Source organism: Ovis aries, chromosome 5 (genome assembly GCF_016772045.2).
Source record: "Ovis aries strain OAR_USU_Benz2616 breed Rambouillet chromosome 5, ARS-UI_Ramb_v3.0, whole genome shotgun sequence".
Taxonomy (NCBI): domain Eukaryota; kingdom Metazoa; phylum Chordata; class Mammalia; order Artiodactyla; family Bovidae; genus Ovis; species Ovis aries.
The window spans coordinates 44993383-45014272 of record NC_056058.1 but is presented as its reverse complement, the minus strand read 5'-3'; the positions used below and the strand labels follow the sequence as shown (position 1 = coordinate 45014272).

At 41.2% G+C, this 20890-nt stretch overlaps 1 protein-coding gene across 9 annotated transcripts; it reads right to left on the bottom strand.

Annotated features, from left to right (window-relative positions):
* Positions 1 to 82: 82 nt before the first annotated feature.
* Positions 83 to 18518, bottom strand: FBXL21P (F-box and leucine rich repeat protein 21). Of its 9 annotated transcripts, none has more exons than XM_042249343.2 (6): positions 18416 to 18518; positions 12384 to 12479; positions 9665 to 11847; positions 9088 to 9210; positions 2891 to 3062; positions 83 to 2228 (listed from the first exon to the last, which is right to left on the bottom strand). In XM_042249343.2, the coding sequence occupies exons 3-6, from the start codon at positions 10028 to 10030 to the stop codon at positions 1588 to 1590; spliced, it is 1302 nt and encodes a 433-aa protein (XP_042105277.1). In that variant the 5' UTR covers positions 10031 to 11847; positions 12384 to 12479; positions 18416 to 18518; the 3' UTR covers positions 83 to 1587.
* Positions 18519 to 20890: the final 2372 nt, after the last annotated feature.

Below are 20890 nucleotides of genomic sequence, written 5' to 3'. Positions count from 1 at the left end.
CTTTTCCTTTAGGTGTGAGTGTTAACATGTTCAGTCTAAAGTACTGCACAGGTTCAAATGATAGGGAGGTAACAGCCCTGAGTAACTTAATTTTCTTTATTGAAGGTGATTATAACATCTACTTAAAATTTTGGTGTCAGATATTAGCTTAAATGACTATAAAATCCATCTTTATTTAGAAAATGTTTTGAGTTTTCTGAAAGAAAGTAATTTAATGGAAGAACAAGATAAGTGGTCAATTTTAGAGGCCATAGCTGGACAGGGAAGAATTATTACATTTTTGTGACAACATTTATCACACTCAGGGCATATTAATAATAACATATGACTTTAAAATCTGCCTAGAATATGTACAAATGCGCTCTGACTGGAGGGTGCATGGCAATTTTAAGGAACTGAAAGAGGATGAGAACAGAAGGGCAAAGGGCACCTGGTGGGAGGAAACAAGGTCAAAGAAGCAGGGAGAAGCCAGGAGCCAGAACCTGTAGGGTCTTACGGGTCATTTTAAGGATCCATATTCATCTTAAAGGCAATTAATCATAGCCATTAAAGAGTTTTGGCTGTGTTACTAATTAAACAACCACTTCTGCAAAGGATCTGGCATAGTTTCAGATACACAGTAAACATATCCAGTAAATGCTGATTCCCTCATAACACCCTCTAAAAAATTTACTTTTTATCTCAGTAGTGCGTTTAACCAATTACAATCACAGTACCTTTATAAAATGAATTAGTGTTATTTAATGTTAATCTAATGCCCATTTTCTCCCAAGTTAATACAACAAAGTAGAATTTGAAATGCACTAGAAATTACAAGTTATTTACTGAATCATAACATGATCTTATATACTGCTAAAAAATAGAGTACAATTAAGCCGGCCTCTGTATCTCTACTTTGATTGTACTCTAAGTTTCTAATATAAATATTTTGTAAAGTATATTAATACCAAGATGAAAAAGAAACAATTAGCAATATAAAATTATAAGTGACATAATTTAAGGGATCCAAAGCTCAATATTACAAATTTATTTAGCAAGTCAAAATATGCCTTCAAGGAAGGCTGAGGAACTTATCTAGAAACTGATTATCTGGAGAAGGCACCCCACTCCAGTACTCTAGCCTGGAAAATCCCAAGGACGGAGGAGCCTGGTAGGCTGCAGTCTATGGGGTAGCGAAGAGTCGGACACGACTGAGCAACTTCACTTTCACGCATTGGAAAAGGAAACAGCAACCCACTCCAGTGTTCTTGCCTGGAGAATCCCAGGGACGGGGGAGCCTGGTGGGCTGCCGTCAATGGGGTCGCACAGAGTCAGCCGCGACTAAAGCAACGTAGCAACAGCAGCAGCTATCAACTATTTAACCCACCATACAGTGTCTGTGCTCTATTTACGATTTCTGTCTTTTCAAATCTCTCACAGTTTCTCAAATGCTTCTGCTATAATCCATTAAAACAGTTTGTAAACAATACAAGATTTCACCTAACACATTTCAGCAATGCATCTTAAAATTTACATGTGCATAGACAGAAAGAAGCTAATCTTATAGATTAAAAAAAAAAAGTTAAGAATCTTTGGTTCAGTAGTCAATTACCAGAGAGGCATGACATCAGGAAACCATATTCTTCCCAGGTATTTGGAGACTTCAGTGTGAATTTCATCCAGGCTACAAACATCATCAGGTATCAAAACGTCCTCCATGATGGAGAGGTGGGTTAGCTTTCTCCCACACAGTCTTACAAACTCAATGAATGCAGTGCAGCTAACTTCACATTCACTGAGGCCCAAGGCTGTTAAGTTTTTACAGTGTTCAGCAATACAAATAAGTTCATTATCAATGACCTGAATACCATTAGCACATACAACCAACTCTACTAGTCGGGGACAGTTAAGACTTAGCCGTCCTAGAATCTCTTTGCTTACTGATCGACCAAAATAAAGATGAGTAACAGGGGTTTCTTCTTTGAAGAACGTCTCCATTTCCTCTTCATATAAAAAGAAGTACATAACAACATTCACTCCAGGGGAGTGTTTAATAAATGCATCCCAACTTTGTCTTTTAATAGAATGAAATTCAATTTGTCCAGGATTTTCACTCACAACATCTATTCGAAGATGCTCAAGGTTAACATGAGTCTCATTTGAAAGCGCCAGAAGTTCGTCACTTAGCATGTAATAATTCAATGCCAGTTCTCTCAGACCTTGACAATGGTCAGCTACACAAAGGATTCCTGCAGGAAATGGGGAAAAATTTTTAAACACAGAGAGTATGGATACTAACATAACATTTTGTGAATTTAAATTTGTATCAGTTATTCATTATTTCCTAGAATAGACATCTAATGATTTCTGAGGAGATGCATGCTGATATAGATAGATAGATAGATAGATAGATACAATATGCATGCAAATCTGTATTTGTATGTGTGTGTGTGTGTGTGTATACATATATAAATAATTGTGTGCATATGTGTACTTAGTGGTGTTTGACTCTTTTGCAACCCCATGGTCTGTAGACCTCCAGGCACCTCTGTCTATGGAAATTTCCATACAAGAATTCTGGAGTGGATTGCCATTTCCTTCTCCAGAGGATCTTCCCCATTCAGGGATTGAACTTGCATCTCTTCCGTCTCCTGCATTGGCAGGCAGATTCTTTACCACTGCACCACCCGAAAAGCCCCATATAATTATACATACAATAAAAAAATATATATAAGTAAGATACTCTTAGGAGAAGCAATTTAAACTATATTTAGCTTACATCAATACACTGAGTTCTTTTGAAAGAAAGATCGATGAATTACATCTCATAAGCATGTAGTGTTCAACAGGAAATTGTATTACTACTATTACTATAATAAAAACAGCATATGAGCTTAAAAATAAAACCTACCATCAGATGAAACATGAGGACAGCTACTCATTTTTAGGCGTCTTAGAGTATCACTATTATTGGCCACAAGAATGCTCAAAGAAGGATCATCCACTGGCGTGTCTTCAATTTTGATTGACGACAATGATTTTGAGTTAACAAAAAGAACTGTAAGTGCTGACACAAAATGAGACTAGCATGGCAATAAGAAAAAATTACAAAAACATTATTTTAAAATCTACAGCTGCAAGAATTTCATCAAAACTGTTTATTAATATACCAATATATGCTTATAACAGCATAATAAAAGTGATCAACATATTACTGTTTTTCATAGTGCCATTAGCCAGGAGAAATAGCAAAGTATAGTTTTATTACTTTTATCATTGCTAAATGGAATAGTGAGAAAGGAAGAAGTTTCAAAGATTTCATAAACACATCTTCCAATTATTTTCAATCTTAAGGATTTATTTTTCAACATTAAAAGGATATAATCTTATGTATTTCCTAGAATAGAGGTTGGCAAGTTATGGTCCACTGGCCAAGTCCAGTCCACTTTATCGTATGGCTCATGAGTTAAGTATGAAAGGTGTTAGTCACTCATTCATGTCTGACTCTTTGGGACCCCATGGACTACAGCCCACCAGGTTCCTCTGATCATGGAATTCTCCAGGCAAGAATACCAGAGTGGGTCACCATTCCCTTCTCCAGGGGATCTTCCGGACCCAGGGATCAAACCCAGGTCTCCCACATTGCAGGCAGATTCTTGATCATCTAAGCCACTGCACGGTTTTTATATTTTCAAATAGTTCAAAGAAAATTTTTTAAGAGGAGTACTTTGTGATAGGTAAAAATTAAGTGAAGCTCTTTCAGTGTCCGTAATTAGTTTGACCATAGAAGAGCAACGTGGGACTCATTTATGTACTGCTCTGCTTTCACACTACAATGCGAGAAGTGAGCATAAGGATAGGACCCACAAAGCCTAAAATTTACTATCTGGACTGAGTCAACACCCTAGTCTAGAATAAATAAACTCTTATCTGTTTTATTCATTCCTGTATTTCTAGCACCTAAAATAGTATCTGGCACATAGTAAAAGTCAATATTTACTGTCGATGAATAAATGATGTCATATTCTTCAGAGACTTTTTTGTTCTAGCAAATTATCTAAACAAAGATACATTTTGAAAACTCTCTGTTTTGAAGACTGACAAACTTTAGTTACAGTTTGACTTCATCATGGGTGGAGTTTCAGAACTTTTCAGATCCAGTATTTTTTGACACAGATAGAAAGTCTAGAAAACAAATCTATGCACATTTTTTCCTTTTCAAAATCAACTTGGATTCTATCAAAGGCTCTACTGTCCCTATCAGAATGACCAAACTGGTTACACATCGTAATTCCTTTACAAGAAAACAATGGTTTATACAGCTGTAAACTGAGTTACACACATTCTTCAATGGTGGACAGCTAAACCTCTTTACTAAACTTTGCTGTTGTTGCCCAGCCGTGCGTTTACTCTTTGTGACCCCATGGACTGCAGCACACCAGGCCTCCCTGTCCTTCACCATCTCCCAGAGTTTGCCCAAGTTTGTGCCCACTGCATCAGTGATGCCATTCAGCCATCTCATTCTCTCTGCTCTTCTCCTTCTACCCTCAATCTTTCCCAGCATCAGGAACTCCAATGAGTTAGCTGTTCACATCAGCTCAGTTCAGTCACTCAGTCATGTCCAACTCTTTCCAACCCTATGGACTCTAGCACACCAGGCTTCCCTGTCCATCACCAACTCCCGGAGCTTGCTCAAACTCATGTCTGTCAAGTCAGTGATGCCATCCAACCATCTCACCCTCTGTCATCCCCTTCTCCTCCTGCCTTCAATCTTTCCCAGCATCAGGGTCTTTTCCAAGGAGTCAGTTCTTTGCAGCAGGTGGCCAAAATATTGGAGTTTCAGCTTCAGCATCAGCCCTTCCAATGACTATTCAGGACTGATTTCCCTTAGGATTGACTGGTTCCATCTCCTTTCAGTCCAAGGGACTCTCAAGTCTTCTCCAACACCACAGTTCAAAAGCATCAATTCTTTGATGCTCAGCTTTCTTTATAGTCCAACTCTCACACCTATACATGACTACTGGAAAAACCATAGCTTTGACTAGGAGGACACTTGTTGGCAAAGTAATGTCTCTGTTTTTTAATATGCTGTCTAGGTTGATCACAGATTTCCTTCCAAAGAGCAAGCATCTTTTAATTTCACAGCTGGAGTCACCATCTGTAGTGATTTTGGAGCCCAAGAAAATAAAGTCTGTCACTGTTTCCATTGTTTTCCCATCTATTTGCCATGAAGTGATGGGACCGGATACCATGATCTTAATATTTTGAATGTTAAGTTTTAGGCCAGCTTTTTCACTCTCCTCTTTCATCAAAAGGCTCTTTAGTTCCTCTTCACTTTCTGCCATAAGGGTGGTATCATCTGCATATCTGAGGTTATTGATACTTCTCCTGGCAATCTTGATTCCAGCTTGCACTTCATCCAAGCTGGCATTTCTCATGATGTACTCGGCATAAGTTAAATAAGCAAGGTGACAATACACAGCCTTGACATACTCCTTCCCCAATCTGGAACCAGTTTGTTGTTTCATGAACCAGTTCCAGTTCTAACTGCTGCTTCTTGACCTGCAAAACAGATTTCTCAGGAGGCAAGTAAAGTGGTCTAGTATTCCTATCTCTTGAAGAATTTTCCAGTTTGTTGTGATCTACACAGCCAAAGGCTTTGGCATAATCCATAAAGCAGATGTTTTTCTGGAATTCTCTTGCTTTTTCTCCAAAATAGTGGAGCTTCAGCTTCAGCATCAGTCCTTCCAATGAATATTCAGGACTGATTTTCCTTAAGATTGACTGGTTTTATCTCATTGTCCAAGGGAGTTTTAGGAATCTTCTCTAGCACCACAGTTTGAAGGCATCATATCTTCGGTGCTCTCCCTTCTTCACGGTCCAGCTCTCACAACCATACATGACCACTGGGAAGACCACTATACAGACCTCTGTCGGCAGAGTAATGTCTCTGCTTTTCAACACACTGTCTAGGTCTGTCACAGCTTTCCTGCCAAGAAGCAAACATCTTCTGATTTCATAGCTGCAGTCACCATCCACAGTGATTTTAGAGCCCAAAAAGAGGAAATCTGACACTACTCCCACCTTTTCCCCTTCTCTTTGCCATGAAGTAATGGGGCCAGATGCCATGATCTTAGTTTTTTAATATTTATTTTTAAGCCGGCTCCTTCTCTCGCCTCCTTCACCCTCATATCTAACATTGTTGATGTTTCTCCCTTCTATCTTGATTCCAGCTTGTAACTCATCCAGACCAGCATTTCTCATGATATGCTCAGCGTATAGGTTAAACAAACAGGGTGACAGCAGACAACACTTTTGTATTCCTTTCTCAATCCTGAACCAATCAGTTGTTCTATACAGGATTCTAACTGTTGCTTCTTGACTTGCACACAGGTTTCTCAGGAGACAGGTAAGATAGTCTGGTATTCCCATCTCTTTTAAGAGCTTTCCACAATTTATTATGATCCACATAGTCAAAGGCTTTGGAGTAGTAGATGAAACAGAGGTAGGTGTTTTTCTGGAATTCCATGGCTTCTCTATGATCCACTGAATGTTGGCAATTTGATCTCTGGTTCCTCTTCCTTTTCTAAACCCAGCTTGGACATCTGGAAGTTCCTGGTTCTCAAAACGCTGAAGCCTAGCTTGCAAGATTTTAGCATGACCTTACTAGCATGGGAGATGAATGCAATTATCCGATGTTCGGCAAATTCTTTAGTACTACCCTTCTTGGGAATTGGGATGAGGATTGATCTTTTCCAGTCCTGTGGCCACTGCTGGGTCTTCCAGATTTGCTGACGTATTGAATGCAACACCTTGATGGCATCGTCCTTTAAGGTTCTGAATAGTTCTAATAAACTTTAAGGTGTCAAAAATTATTAGACGAAAAGAAACAGTTCACTCTTTTTCCTTAAGAAATGTAAGGTTTATTTCACTTTTAATCAACTTCCATAGGACTCTTTCAGTCCTGAAGGACACATTTAAGCATTAGAGTACATATTTCATTACAGTAACAATGTATTAGTGCTTTTTTTAAAAGATTTTTTTAAAAATGCTGACCATTATCAAAGTCTTTATTGAATTTATTACAATACTGCTTCTGTTCTTATGTTTTGCCTTATCCCACAAGGCATATGGGCTCTCAGCTCCCCAATCAGGGATTGAATCCACATCCGCTGCACTGGAAGGCAAAGTCTTAACCACTGAACCATAATGGAAGTCTCTAGGTTAGTATTTCTCAGGCAGATCCAAATTCTGTATCCATGTATCACTTTCCCTCAGTCTGCAAATGAAAGAACTGAGGCACAGGGACATCCACAACTTTGCCAGAATCCACAGAGCTCATTTTGTGTGGAGGCGGGGCTTGGAATGAAGCCTCTGGTGACTGCCTCAGCTAACCCAGAAGCTGGCCCTGGAAGCTGATGTGCAGCAGAGAGACAGCCCAGAATCTAAGAATTTCAGGCTAATCTGCTTCCCTATCTCATAAACAAGGAAGTAACTATTTAGAAGTAGTTAAGTTTTCATCTGATTACTTGAATCCCCAAGTGACCCATTTTTTTTCAGCATACCTCTTAAAAAGATTAACAGGCTAGCAGAAATGCATTCTAAAAGAGAGCCATGACCCAGTTAATGAGAAAGGAGATGCTGCTATTCCTCCATCCTCTTCCATAGGACGGTTTCCATTAGTCAGTTTTACTGACGACCAGAGTTCAGTGCTTATTATACATGAGGCACTATTCTAATTCTGGGTTTATTATGGTAAATAAGAAGAAGAGAATCCCTGCCCTCAAGAAGCTGATGTCTTTTGTTTGAGAAGAAGAGTACACATTAAATAAATAAGGTGACTTCAAGTTCTGATAAATGATGTAAAGAAAATAAAACACTGCAGAGAGTAACTAGAGGAGGGGGTGTTGTTTTAGCAAAATGGGTCAAGGAGGACCTCTCCGAGGACATGGCATTCAAGTCAAAGCCTGAATGAAGAGAAGGCAGTCATTAATTTCTGTGGCAGAGACCGCTGGTTGCTTCATAAGAACCATCATCCTTTCTTCTTTAGTAATCTGGTTCTAATTTTTAGCTGGGCATACTGCCACCCAGCTAAAAGACTTTCCTTGCTTCCCAGAGATGTGCTGTGGCCACAGAGCTAAGCTGCCCAGTAAGACAGACAGAAGCCCTGTGTGGTACTTATGGCTAGTCTTGTACACCTTGAAAGGGAAAGGGCACACTCTTCCCTCATTTATTCCCTCCAGCGGTCTAGAACAAGGACGTGACGGCTGGAGCACAGAAAGCCATTTTGGGAAACGAAAATGGAGAAAACACCGTGGAGAGAAAGGAAGTGCCTAGGCGGAATGTGGGTTCCACAGTCCTAGTGGACAGCCAGTCCACAGCTAGGGACTGCGGCACCTATGGATTTCCTTAGTGTAAGAGAAATAACCCTCAGTCATGTTATCAAGCCACTGTTACTTTGGAATTTCTACTGCAAGGATGCCAACATTATCCTAATCAGTATAGTACATTTAGTTAAATATTACACTGTTCCACCTCCAATGGAGCAACTATAGAATTACAGGAAAGATATCCACTATTTGCCCTACACACTCTACACAATGTAACTATGTAAACTGGCACTTGGAAATTCTAAATGTAACACCTAGATTTTATATTAATGACATCTGCTGTGAAACAATTATTACAAAATAGATCTAAAGAATGAAACCATGCATTAGATGTCTCATCAAAAATATCTAATGTGTATCTAAGTGCTAGTCAACAAAAATCTGCTTTAAGTAATTATTTGAATGCAAGTAAGGTTGTGATCTGTTTTTAGGAAGAGAATTATGTTTCACTGAATGCATGCTCAGTCGCTTAGTCGTGTCTGATTCTGCAGCTCCAGGGACTATATCCAGGCTCCTCTGTCCATGGAATTTTTCAGGCAAGAATACTGGAGTGGGTTGCCATTTCTTTTTCCAGGGAATCTTCCCAACCCAGGGACCAAACTCACGTCTCTGTGTCTCCTACGCTGGCAGGGAGATTCTTTACCACTAGTACCACCTGGAAAGCCCTATGTTTGTCTACTTCATTTGTAGTCGATCTCACAAAAAAAATCATCTTTACCTTTGACATAGTCATAAAACTTGACTTGGCTGTTGAAATCAAGCCCAAAGTCTGGGTAGAACAATTTACCAGCTGAGAAAGTATACCACAGGCAGCTTCTGCTGACTCAGTACTACTATCAACCTACAAAGACAATTTAAAAATCTTAATTTCAAGAATGTAACATTAGAAGGTTATTGGCAATATAATTATTTAACAGAATTCAATATTCGACTACAAAACTGTTCTTATCCCTTCAACGTATAAAATAAATGAGTATTTTTTCTCTAATACACACTATATTTGACAAAAAAGGAAAAGCAGAGATGATGACAAATGAACTTTCTAAGCACTTTATACTTTCGAATCTTGTAAGATTAACTGAATTTTAATAATAGCACCTACATGAAGGAAGCTGAAGTTTATTCAATTGTAGCTCAAGTACTACATCTAAATCTATGCAAGTAACAACAAAGAAACAGGAAATTGTTTGGGATAAGAATTCTGAAAAATTCATTGACTGTTTCAATATAATGATCTAACACAAATCCTAAAAAAACTGAAGTCACTGCTTTTATGTACTGCTTATTTTTCTTACCTTAAAGCTGACATACTGGAGATGGGCAGCATGCTTTTTAATGATCTGCTGAATGAGATCAGGATGAGTGGAGTTAAAATATGAAGTAGCTGACTGGTTCAGCTCAAACTCAAACTTTCTCCAAAGGTCAGGTATGTGGAAAACTTCATTCCATCTCCTACAGACAGAAGATGCCCGGGCTCGATCTATTAAAGGAAGATACTGGAAAACACATAACACTACGCGGTGGGGCAAACTCCCCCAGTCCAGACGAGCAGCACGCATGTGAGCCTGGCTGAGAGGAGAACAGCACCCAAGTCTTGGCTGTTTCACTGCAGGTGAGGACAGGAGAACTTTATTCATGAAAGATAAACGGTTCCTCTTCATTCTGTAAAAAGTAAACAATGGTAAGTGGTAATTTCCCCCACATTTCCATTCTATATTTCGCTTTAACTGTATGGAATAACAACATCAGAAAATGAGAAACAGCTTAAGACATTTTTGACAGGAATCTTTCACTTTCATGCATTGATAGGCACTACTTAGCACTAGACATACAGAGATAAGCAGGAGGGAAAAGTCAAAGTGTTAGTCGCTCAGTCATGTTCGACTTGCTACGACCCCGTGGACTCTAGCCCACCAGGCTCCTCTGTCCATGGGATTCCTCAAACAAGAATACTGGATTGGATAGTCATTCCCCTCTCCAGGTAGTCTTCCTGACCCCGGTTTCCCACACTGCCGGCAGATTCTTTACCACCTGAGCCACCGGCGAAGCCCCAGATAGGAAGGCGTTTGTTCTCAGAGAGCTATGGCGAGACAGCAAAACACAGTGATGATGCCATCGCTGAACCTGGGACCAGCTGACGGAAGCTTAAGGGAGTGGCATGTTCTGGAGTTTGCATGTGAGAGGGGGTAGTCGGGGTGAGTTTCCAGGAAGAAAGGTCCAAGGGAGCAGTGCATGTACCAGGGTTATTCCTAGGCAATTACTGTGTTCTCACTATCACACTGCAAGTGTGCTGAGAACTCCGGCAGGGTGGGGCTGTGGGGATCGCTGGGAGATAGAAAACCTAATTAAAAGCATGGATCTGGGTTAAGTCCCAACTCTGTTATTTACCAACCATGTGATTCTGTCTGAGCAAATTAACATAAGCCTCAGCTTCCTCACCTGAAAAGCAGGGAGAAATGCATTACCATTCTCATAAGGTTGTTAGGAGGATTAAAGTAACTCAAGTGCCAGCCCATAGTAACGGCTCAATAAATGTTGCACTCGCTGCTAAATCATCTAATGCATTTTCCTGAACAAATTTCATTATGTTGCTTAAGCTGGAGCACAGCTATAACAGAAAGCCAAATGGCCTGTGACAGTTTTCAGATGACACCCAGGACATGGGAGCTCTAGAGAAGCGGGATATGGCAGGGACGGAAGCCGCAGCAGCGTACTGGCTCCTCACTAGCTGACGTAAACATAGTGAAGGAATGAGCATTCCTTCCCAACAGGAAGAAAGGATCACTCCTATTAGCTGGAGACAAAACTAAGCGCAGACAAGATTCACGTCTAGATATGCCCAAGCATATAGGGTTATCCTGTACACACATTTTACATAAGATTCAAAGTATTTTAAGTATACGATTTAAAATAGCAATAAAGGTAGGTCTGAATTTTATTTAACTTTGGTTGACTCTTTAACCCTCTTCTCATCCTTGAACGCTAGGAATGCATATGTGAAAGATGTGGTATCATAACTGAAACATACCTTCAAATCTAATGAAATATTTATTTAATATATAAATATCCCTATCTCATGAGTCACTGTCTGGTGGGAAATATTTCTTAACCACAACATAGAGATGGATCCCAGAAATAGGAATGACCTATAAAATCACTGAGCAAAATGAAAGGTCATCTTTAGGGTTTGGGAAAGGGAAGGAGGGGTAGGAAAAAATTGTGTCTCAAGCACCAGGCAAAAGAGCCAGTGCACATCTGAATCTGACTAAACCAGTTGACGTACATAACTGAGCAATACACTGCACAATATGAACCACTGCTGACACCAATAATTCAGAGCACGTACTATTTTAAAGGGTTAATTCCCTAAAATGAAATACAATGGTCCAAAGAAAGCAAAGGAACGGGCGTTAGATACTCACCTCTGAAGTGGAGCACATTTATTGACATTTTGCTTGTAACTGTTCTATTAGGAAGCCTACAGAATGGAAAGCTAAAATTTTACTAAGGAGTTACCAAAAAGTTATTCCTAACATAATCCCTCATTAAAAAAGCAGTGAAGCCAAAAATAAAACAAAGACTTCATCCAAATGCCCAGTTTGAAAACCACCTTGTGATACTAAATAGAGGAACTGCGCTACATATTAAAACCGCATGTAACAGGGATTAAATGCTAAACCTGTGTATCTGTTAAAAATCATTAAGTTCCCAATTCACTGACAGAGTCACCCAAAATAACTAAATAACAGTATGTACCAATAATTCTATCAAAAAATAACATCTTAGTTTTCTTTTTCCTCATGTACATCAACTTTCAGAATAGAAAACCCATCCACAAACCATACATTTTATATGAAATAATTTTTTAGCAATGAGCATCAGGAAAATATGATCGAGTACAAGACAAAGGGATCTTTATTAGCTTGAAAACCTTGATATAGAAATTCCAGCCTAAGCATATACAATCACTTTTCAAAACTGATCATTTCGTTTTCAAACTACCAACTTTCTTACCTAAAGAAGGCTCCCAAGTTACAGTTCACGGTGAATGAATGAAATGAAGTAACTGCTGCCATAGGGTACTCACCAATATCCATTTGATTTCACTTCCTAGCTTGGCAAAACACCACAAAAACACATTCATCAGAATATATAAGTAAAAATTCAGCAATTTTTATGCTTAGGGCATTTATATATCATTATATATGTTGAAAGTTATTATTAGAAATTTACTGATTCCCAAACTATTTTCCACTCAGAAGAAAAGCTGTCCATTAAAGCAAAAACAAAAACAAAATACCACTAGCCTGATCAACAGAAATAGTGCAACACTCGCCAGGAATTACACATGAAGCTCTACTCAAATAGAAGACTGTGGATCAAACAGTCAAGTGAAGGCTCTAAAAATTCACATTTTAATAAAAACATATACGGAGTTACTACAAAACAATTAAGGTAGCCCTGATTACATGTTAATAGCCTATGTAAATCTTTCAGTTCCAGTTTCTAGAAGCACATAACACCACTACTTTTCATACTGTTCATGAGGTTCTCAAGGTAAGAATACTGAAGTGGTCTGCCATTCCCTTCTCCAGTGGACGTTTTTTCAGAACTCTCCACCATGACCCGTCTGTCTTGGGTGGCCCTACACGGCATGGCTTATAGTTTGAGTTAGACAAGGCTGTGGTCCATGTGATCAGATTGGTTAGTTTTCTGTGGTTGTGGTTTTCATTCTGTCTGCCCTCTGAAGGAGAAGGATAAGAGGCTTATGGAAGCGTCCTGATGGGAGAGACTGACTGAGGGGGAAACTGGGTCTTGTTCTGACGGGCAGGGCCATGCTCAGTAAATCTTTAATTCAATTTTCTGTGGATGGGGAGGGCTGTGTTCGCTCCCTGTTGTTTGACCTAAGGCCAAACTATGGTGGAGGTAATGAAGATAATGGCGACTTCCTTCAAAAGGTCCCATGCAGGCACTGCTGCACTCAGTGCCCCCAACCCTGCAGCAGGCCACCGCCAACCCACGCCTCCACCAGAGACTCCTGGACACTCACGGGCAAGTCTGGGTGAGTCTCTCGTGGGTCCCTGCTCCTTTTTCCTGGGTCCTGGTACACACAAAGTTTTGTTTGTGCCCTCCAAGAGTCTGTTTCCCCAGTCTTGTGTAAGTTCTGGGGGCTCTATGGTGGGGTTAATGGTGACCTCTTCAAAGAGGTCACATGCCATACCCTGGTCTACTGTACCCAGAGCCCCTGCAGCAGGCCATTGCTGACCCATACCTCCGCAGGAGACACTCAAACACAGTTCTGGCTCAGTCTCTGCAGGGTCTCTGGGTCCTGGTGCACACAAGGTTTGTTTGAGCCCTCCAAGAGTCTCTGGCAGGAATGGGGTTTGATTCTAAATGTGATTTTGCCCCGCCTACCATCTTGCTGGGGATTCTCCTTTGCCCTTGGATGTGGGGTGTCTTGTTTTGGTGGGATCCAACATTCTCCTGTTGATAGTTGTTCAGCAGCAAGTTGTAATTTTGGAGTTCTCGCAGAAGATGAGAGCACGTCCCTTTACTCCACCATCTTGGAGAAAATCTTGGCTTAAAACTCAACAATCAGAAAACTAAGATCATGGCATCTGGTTCCATCACTTCATGGCAAATAGATGGGGAAACAAAGGAAACAGTGACAGACTTTATTTTCTTGGGCTCCAAAATCACTGAAGATGGTGACTGCAGCCATGAAATTAAACGATGCTTGCTCCTTGGAAGAAAAGCTATGACAAACCTGGACAGCATATTAAAAAGCAGAGACACTACTTTGGCAACAAAGGTCTATCTAGTCAAGGCTATGGTTTTTCCAGTAGTCTTGTATGCATGCGACAGTTGGACTATAAAGAAAGCTGAGCTCTGAAGAATTGATGCTTTTGAACTGTGGTATTGGAGAAGACTCTTGAGAGGCCCGTAGACTTCAAGGAGATCAAACCAGTCCATCCTAAAGGAAATCAGTCCTGAATATTCATTGGAAGGACTGATGCTGAAGCTCCAATATTTTGGCCACCTGATGTGAAGAACTGACTCCTTGGAAAAGACCCTGATACTGGGAAAGATTGAAGGCAGGAGGAGAAGGGGACAACAGAGGATAAGACGGTTGGCTGGCATCACTGACTTGAAGGACATGAGTTTGAGCAAGCTCCGGGAGTTGGTGATGGACAGGGAAGCCTGGTGTGCTGCAGTCCATGGGGTCACAAAGAGTTGGACATGACTGAGCGAATGAACTGAACTGAACACCTCTACAGTTATAATAATTAAATAAGCAGACAGAACTTTTATTATTTATCATTCTCATATGAATGTAGTTTGACTAGTCTGCTGTTAACATAAGCTTCTGTGGTTTTTAATTTTTTCACCTGTATTGACAGACATAATTGATTTGTTCATGACTGATTCATATTCTCTTTGAAGTTTGATCAATTTCTGTGACTTATCAGAGTTAGGAGCAGTCTGTGGACACAGAAGAAAATAATAACAGGTCTACACCAGACATGGCAAATAGATGGGGAAGCAACGGAAACAATGACAGAACTTTATTTTCTTGGGCTCCAAGATCACTGTGGACAGTGAGTGCAGCCAGGAAATTAAAAGAAGCTTGCTCCTTGAAAGAAAAGCAATGACAAACTTAATAGCATATTAAAAAGCAGAGACATTACTTGGCCTACAAAGGTCCATATTGTCAAAGCTATGGTTTTTCCAGTAGTCATGTATGGATGTGAGAGCTGGACAATAAAAAAGGCTAAGCACTAAAGAACTGATGCCTTCCAACTGCGGTGCTGGAGAAGACTCTTGAGAGTCCCTTGGACTGCAAGGAGATCAAACCAGTCAATCCTAAAGGAAATCAACCTTGAATATTCACTGGAAGGACTGATGCTGAAGCTGAAGCTCCAACCCTTTGGTCACCTGATATGAAGAGCCAACTCCCTGGAAAAGACTCTGATGCTGGGAAAGATTAAAGAGAGGAGGAGAAAGAGATGGCAGAGGATGAGACGGTTGGATGGCATCACACTGACTCAATGGACATGAGCTTGAGCAAACTCTAGCAGACAGTGAAGGACAGAGAAGCCTGGGGTGCTGCAGTCCATGGGGTTGTAAAGAGTCAGACACAAATGAGTGACTGAACAACTACCACAATACTAGGATAAAACTCATTGTCTGGGCATCATGAATAAGTGTCATAAAGTAAAATTAAATCAATGCACTCTGCTCCTTTCTGTAAGCCTAACTCAGTTACACATACCAGGTGGCAGAGACAGCTTATTAATAATCCACTAAAAACTTCTCTTCAATCTCTAATGCCCACCATCAGCCAGCTCTCTACTCTCTGAATCCTACTCCTAAAATAGAGCTCTGGAGGACAGACAGGGAGAATGAATTAGAGCTCAATATCCACAATTTGATTTCCAGACTGCCAAGTGTTGCTCTACTATCATACAAACCCTATCTTCCAGATAATGGCAAGGTCAGCTCTCTCTCCTTTATATTCAACTCCAGGAGTAAGCAGATGGGAGCCACCAGGGGCACTTTCAGAGGAATACCACAAAAGAAGAGAGAGGTGAGCCAAGTGACTTATACTTTCCTAACCAAAGGACACAGAGTTTTATTTACCGCAGAAACTTTTCTACTGAGTTATCAATATGGCTAATTCCATGTATGCAGGCCATGGTTTATGCTAGAAAACACTGAAGAGATCTGGAAAGGATATACAAATAGGGAGTCTCTACCTAAGACCCAGAAGTAGGCATTGTGAAGGTACCTAACTCAGATCGGCTCACTGGAGTTTCTAAACTCAGATGAATTACTTTCCTGGTGGCTATAGGAACTTGACTGCTGTTTTAAGAGTCACCAAATAGTGAGGATTGGTGGAAGACAAAACCAGAATTTGGGACCCCATCAGGTGGTAAGCCACAATTTGAAATATGTAGAAATGAGCAAACTTGACAGTGATCACAAGTACAAAACAGGTTTATCAGCACTTGGCGAAAAAACGTAATGATGATTCAAAGTCCACTTGGTGGCTTCACTAACCACCCTAACCCAATTTCCCTTTTTCAAATATATTTATTAATTTGGCAGATAGGTGACCCTGTGAATCAGAGCCTCTAAAAGTATCTAAGAACTCTCCCACAGTATTCTTGAGGGAAAGATAATCAAAGACAGGTTACTAAACAAACATCCAAAGCCCGCCTGGAAGCAGTAATGAAAGCAACTATCTTCTGCACCATCACCAGGTTCTTCCAGATTGATAAAATGAATACACAGAAGGCACTTCTAAAAACTTCAAGTTTTTATGAGTCACGACAGTAGAAATATTATGTAAATAACAGATAAAGAATAAAGATTTAAAACTATCTGAAAAATGAGACAAATTTGTTGGAAGCAACAAGATGAAAATGAACAAAAATGAGCAAATGTCCTTGAACAACTTTTCTCCAGTGGCACACTGAGAGGAATTAGACTGCTCCCCCCACATGCAGGTGACCTCTGTTAGGAGGTCTGAAATCCTAGCAGTCATCAGTGCAATGACCAGAGAGGTATGGCCTGGACAGGGGAGCAGAAGATTTATTTCAATGCTTGGGGCTGGTGCACGGGGATGACCCAGTGAGATGTTATGGGGAGGGAGGTGGGAGGGGGGTTCATGTTTGGGAATGCATGTACACCCGTGGTGGATTCATGTCAATGTATGGCAAAACCAATACAGTATTGTAAAGTAAAAACAAAAATTTAAAAACAAACAAAATATAGTTTTGAAACTTGACTGCTTGACAGAATACTAATAAAAGAGAAAATTGTGCCAAAGGGCAAAATCTTCCCACTGAACATATCCCAGAGGACAAAATGTAATTTTTTACAAATGTTATCAAAAATATTTATGTTCTTTGCAACCCACATGACCTCGGAGTTCCATTCTAAATCTAAAATCCACAATTTAAAAATATATGAAAGTCAAACTACAGTATCATCAAAGTTCCAACAGGACATAAAGAACTGGTATGTATTTATGTCTAACAAATCTTTCTTAAAGCACTGATGGCCAACTTTCTACTGCTGTGACTCTTAAAAACTTGAACTGGGCAGTGTGTTTACATCCTTGAAACTGGGATGGGGGAGAGTCTCAGCTGTTCCCCTCCCTTAACTCTCCCCACCTCTCCTCCCAACTCCGAAGAGAAAAGGGAATGACTGCAAGCCAGGCTCTCTACAGGGAAGGCTTCCGAAATGAGGAGAGTCTTTTCTCAGTGTTGGTTACACCAACGGATCTTAACAATTAATACGAAGCGTTCAAGAAGGCATTTTGCAACATTTTTCTGAGCAAATAATCAGTTTTTCCACTTCATATTTTGGGGTAAATTTCTGGGCACAGGTAACTAAAGACAAAACCAATAACACCTAAAGGGGCAGAGATTCTTCCAAATCACAGGGAAAGCTTGTGTCTACTTTTCTCCAGGACATGCCTTCGCAAACATAAACTCTTAACAGGCTCCTCCTGTAAGGGAAAACACTTCAAGTCGTCGTGCCAAAGAGACCGCGTAACCAGTAATCATACAGGTAATGAAAACTAATACGCGTTTAAGAGAGAGGTTAAAGTGAATATAATCCGTTCAGAGCTTACTCTACAAAGATGAACAAAATGACTAAATTCAGGAAATCTGGGTCCCGGGCTGGGACCGGCACAAAAACCACCCTGGGAAGAAACGAACATGAGACTGTAAAACCTCAGACAGAAGACCCCACCTCAAGGAAAAGCAAACGCGGGGGTGGGGGTTGGCCACGGCAGTCTGGCCTGGGGTCGGGGGCGTCTCTAGCCGGGGGAGCCCCCTCCCGCTCCCCGTCTCAGGGAGCCCGGGCTGAGGACGCCAGGTCGCGTCTCCTCGTTCCGGGAGAAAGCGCGCTAGCCGGGTCCCCAAACATCAGCCCGCCCAGGGCAGGACCCGCGCTCCTGCCCGCGGCTTCCTCAAAGCTGGCGGAGGCGCAGCCCCCCGCAGACCTCCGCGCTCCCCAGAAGCAAAGGATACCTGGAGACACGCAACCGCGTGTCTTTTCGCGCGCCCGGGCCTTCGCCGGCCGGCCTGCCGCGGCGGCACAGGTCCCCCCGGTCGGAGCTCTGCGCGGCTGCCCGGGAACCGGATGCGCTGGTCCCGGGGCGAAGACCCCAGAGCCCGAGGGCGGCCCCCAGGCCCTCCCCCGGCCCCGCCCCCGGGCGGCGACGCATGCGCGCAGCTCCAAATGTCTCCGGGCACCTGTGCGTGCCGGCTCCCACCTGCTCGGGGCCATCTCCTTAAGTGGTGACTGGAAGGTTTTTCTGCCTGGTGGCCTTCAGCTAAATTGATGTGACACCTGCGCAGTGGAATCTTAACGACCAGCCCGTCCGAATGGGAGTGCATTCACAGTTCCAGCTTCTAGAACGTAACTTCCCTGGGAGGTAAACCCTTTATTAACACAGAGATACACGAAACTTAAAATCCTGAAAGTGTTAGCAGTTCAGTGTTAAATATGTGTATGTCAACTCCCTGTCCTGTGCCGCGTCTCACTCCCTGGGGATAACCACTGTTTCTGTGTAAATTACTAGACCTTCCGTACATACACAGAAGTATCCAGTGAGAAGCAAGGATTTTGTTACTCTCATATGTTAAGTTTGAAAGAAACTGTGGGATCAAATTATATATAATGTTCTGGAACTTCTTTTGCTTACTACACCACGGATATATTTCTCTATAAACTTCTCTGTCAACACAGATCCCCCTCATACTTTTTTTTTTTTTTCCAAACAACTCTATTAAGGTCTAATTGACAAAACAAACTGCACATACTTAAAACATACAATTCGATAAGGCTGAACATACACATTGCCTCCAAAAGTTTCCTTATGCCTGTCTATAATCCCTCCTCCAACACTTTCCCCATCTGCTTTCTGACAATACAGATTAGTTCACATTTTCTAGAATTTTACATAATTTGAATCATAGAGTATGTACTCTCTTTATCTGGTTATTTGCACTCAGCGTAATTATTTTGAGTGTCATAGTGTTAGTCACTCAGTCATGTCTGACTCTTCGCTACCCCGGGGACTGTAGCCCGCCAGGCTCCTCTGTCCGTGCAATCCTCCAGGCAAGAATACTTGAGTGGGTAACCATTCCTTTCTCCAGGGGATCTTCCCTGACCAGGGATTGAAACCAGGGCTTCTGTACTGCAGGTGTATTCTTTACCGTCTGAACCACCAGGGAAACCACCAGGGAAATGAGTATCATAGCTCATTTGTTTTTATTGCTGTGTAGTATTCCATTTTACAGATATAACACAGTTTATATATACATTCACCTGAAGATGGACATTTAGCTATTACAAATAAAGCTGCTATGAACATTATTGTACACATCTTTGGACATATGCTTCATTTCTCTTGGGTGAACACCCAGTATGGAAGAGCTGGATGGTATAATAGATGACACCACCCTTCTGGAAGAAAGCCAAGAAGAACTGAAGAGCCTCTTGATGGAAGTGAAAGAGGAGAGTGAAAAAGCTGACTTAAAACTTAACATTTCAAAAAACTAAGATCATGGCATCTGGTCCCATCACTTTATGGCAAATAGATGAGGAAATAAAGGAAACAGTGACAAACTTTATTTTCTTGGGCTCCAAAATCACTGCAGATGGTGACTGCAGCCATGAAATTAAAAGATGCTTGCTCCTTGGAAGAAAAGCTATGACCAACCTAGACAGCATATTAAAAAGCAGAGACATTACTTTGCCAACAAAGGTCTGTCTGGTCAAAGCTATGGTTTTTCCAGTAGTCATGTATGGATGTGAGAGTTGGGCTATAAAGAAAGCTGAGCATCAAAGAACTGATGCTTTTGACCTGTGGTGTTAGAGAAGACTCTTGAGAGTCCCTTGGACAGCAAGGAGATCAAACCAGTCAATCCTAAAGGAAATCAGTTCTGAATATTCATTGGAAGGACTGATGCTGAAGCTGAAGCTCTAATATTGTGGCCACCTGATTCAAAGAGCCAGCTCATTGGAAAAGACCCTGATGCTGGGAAAGATTGAAGGTGGGAGGAAAAGGGGAAGACAGAGAATGAGATGGTTGGATGGCATCACCAACTCAATGGACATGAGTTTGAGCAAGCTCCAGGAGTTGGTGATGGACAGGGAAGCCTGGCGTGCTGCAGTCCATGGGGTCGCAAAGAGTTAGACACGACTGAACTGGGCGACTGAGTTGGGTGACTGAACTGAACTAACTTCTAAAGAAGATTGCCAGTCTTTTCCAACAAGGCTATTTTATATTCCCACCAGAAGTGTGTTACAGCTCCATTTCCTCCACATCCTCACCCTCACTTTTTAATCTAATAGGTATCTAGAGGTATCACAATACAGTTTTAATTTACATTTCCCTAGTGAATAATGCTGTTGAACATTTCTTCGTGTGTTTATTTGCCATCTGTACAACTTTTTTGGTTATGTGTCTGTTAAAATCTTGCCTACTTTTAATTGGG

Coding starts and splice junctions, on each gene's coding strand:
- FBXL21P (XM_042249341.2), bottom strand. CDS start 10,030: ATGAAGAGGAACCGTTTATCTTTCATGAATAAAGTTCTCCTGTCCTCA. Junction 9,211..9,664: donor TCCAGTATGTCAGCTTTAAG/GTAAGAAAAATA, acceptor TTGTCTTTGTAG/GTTGATAGTAGTACTGAGTC. Junction 3,063..9,087: donor GTTTTATGACTATGTCAAAG/GTAAAGATGATT, acceptor TTGCCATGCTAG/TCTCATTTTGTGTCAGCACT.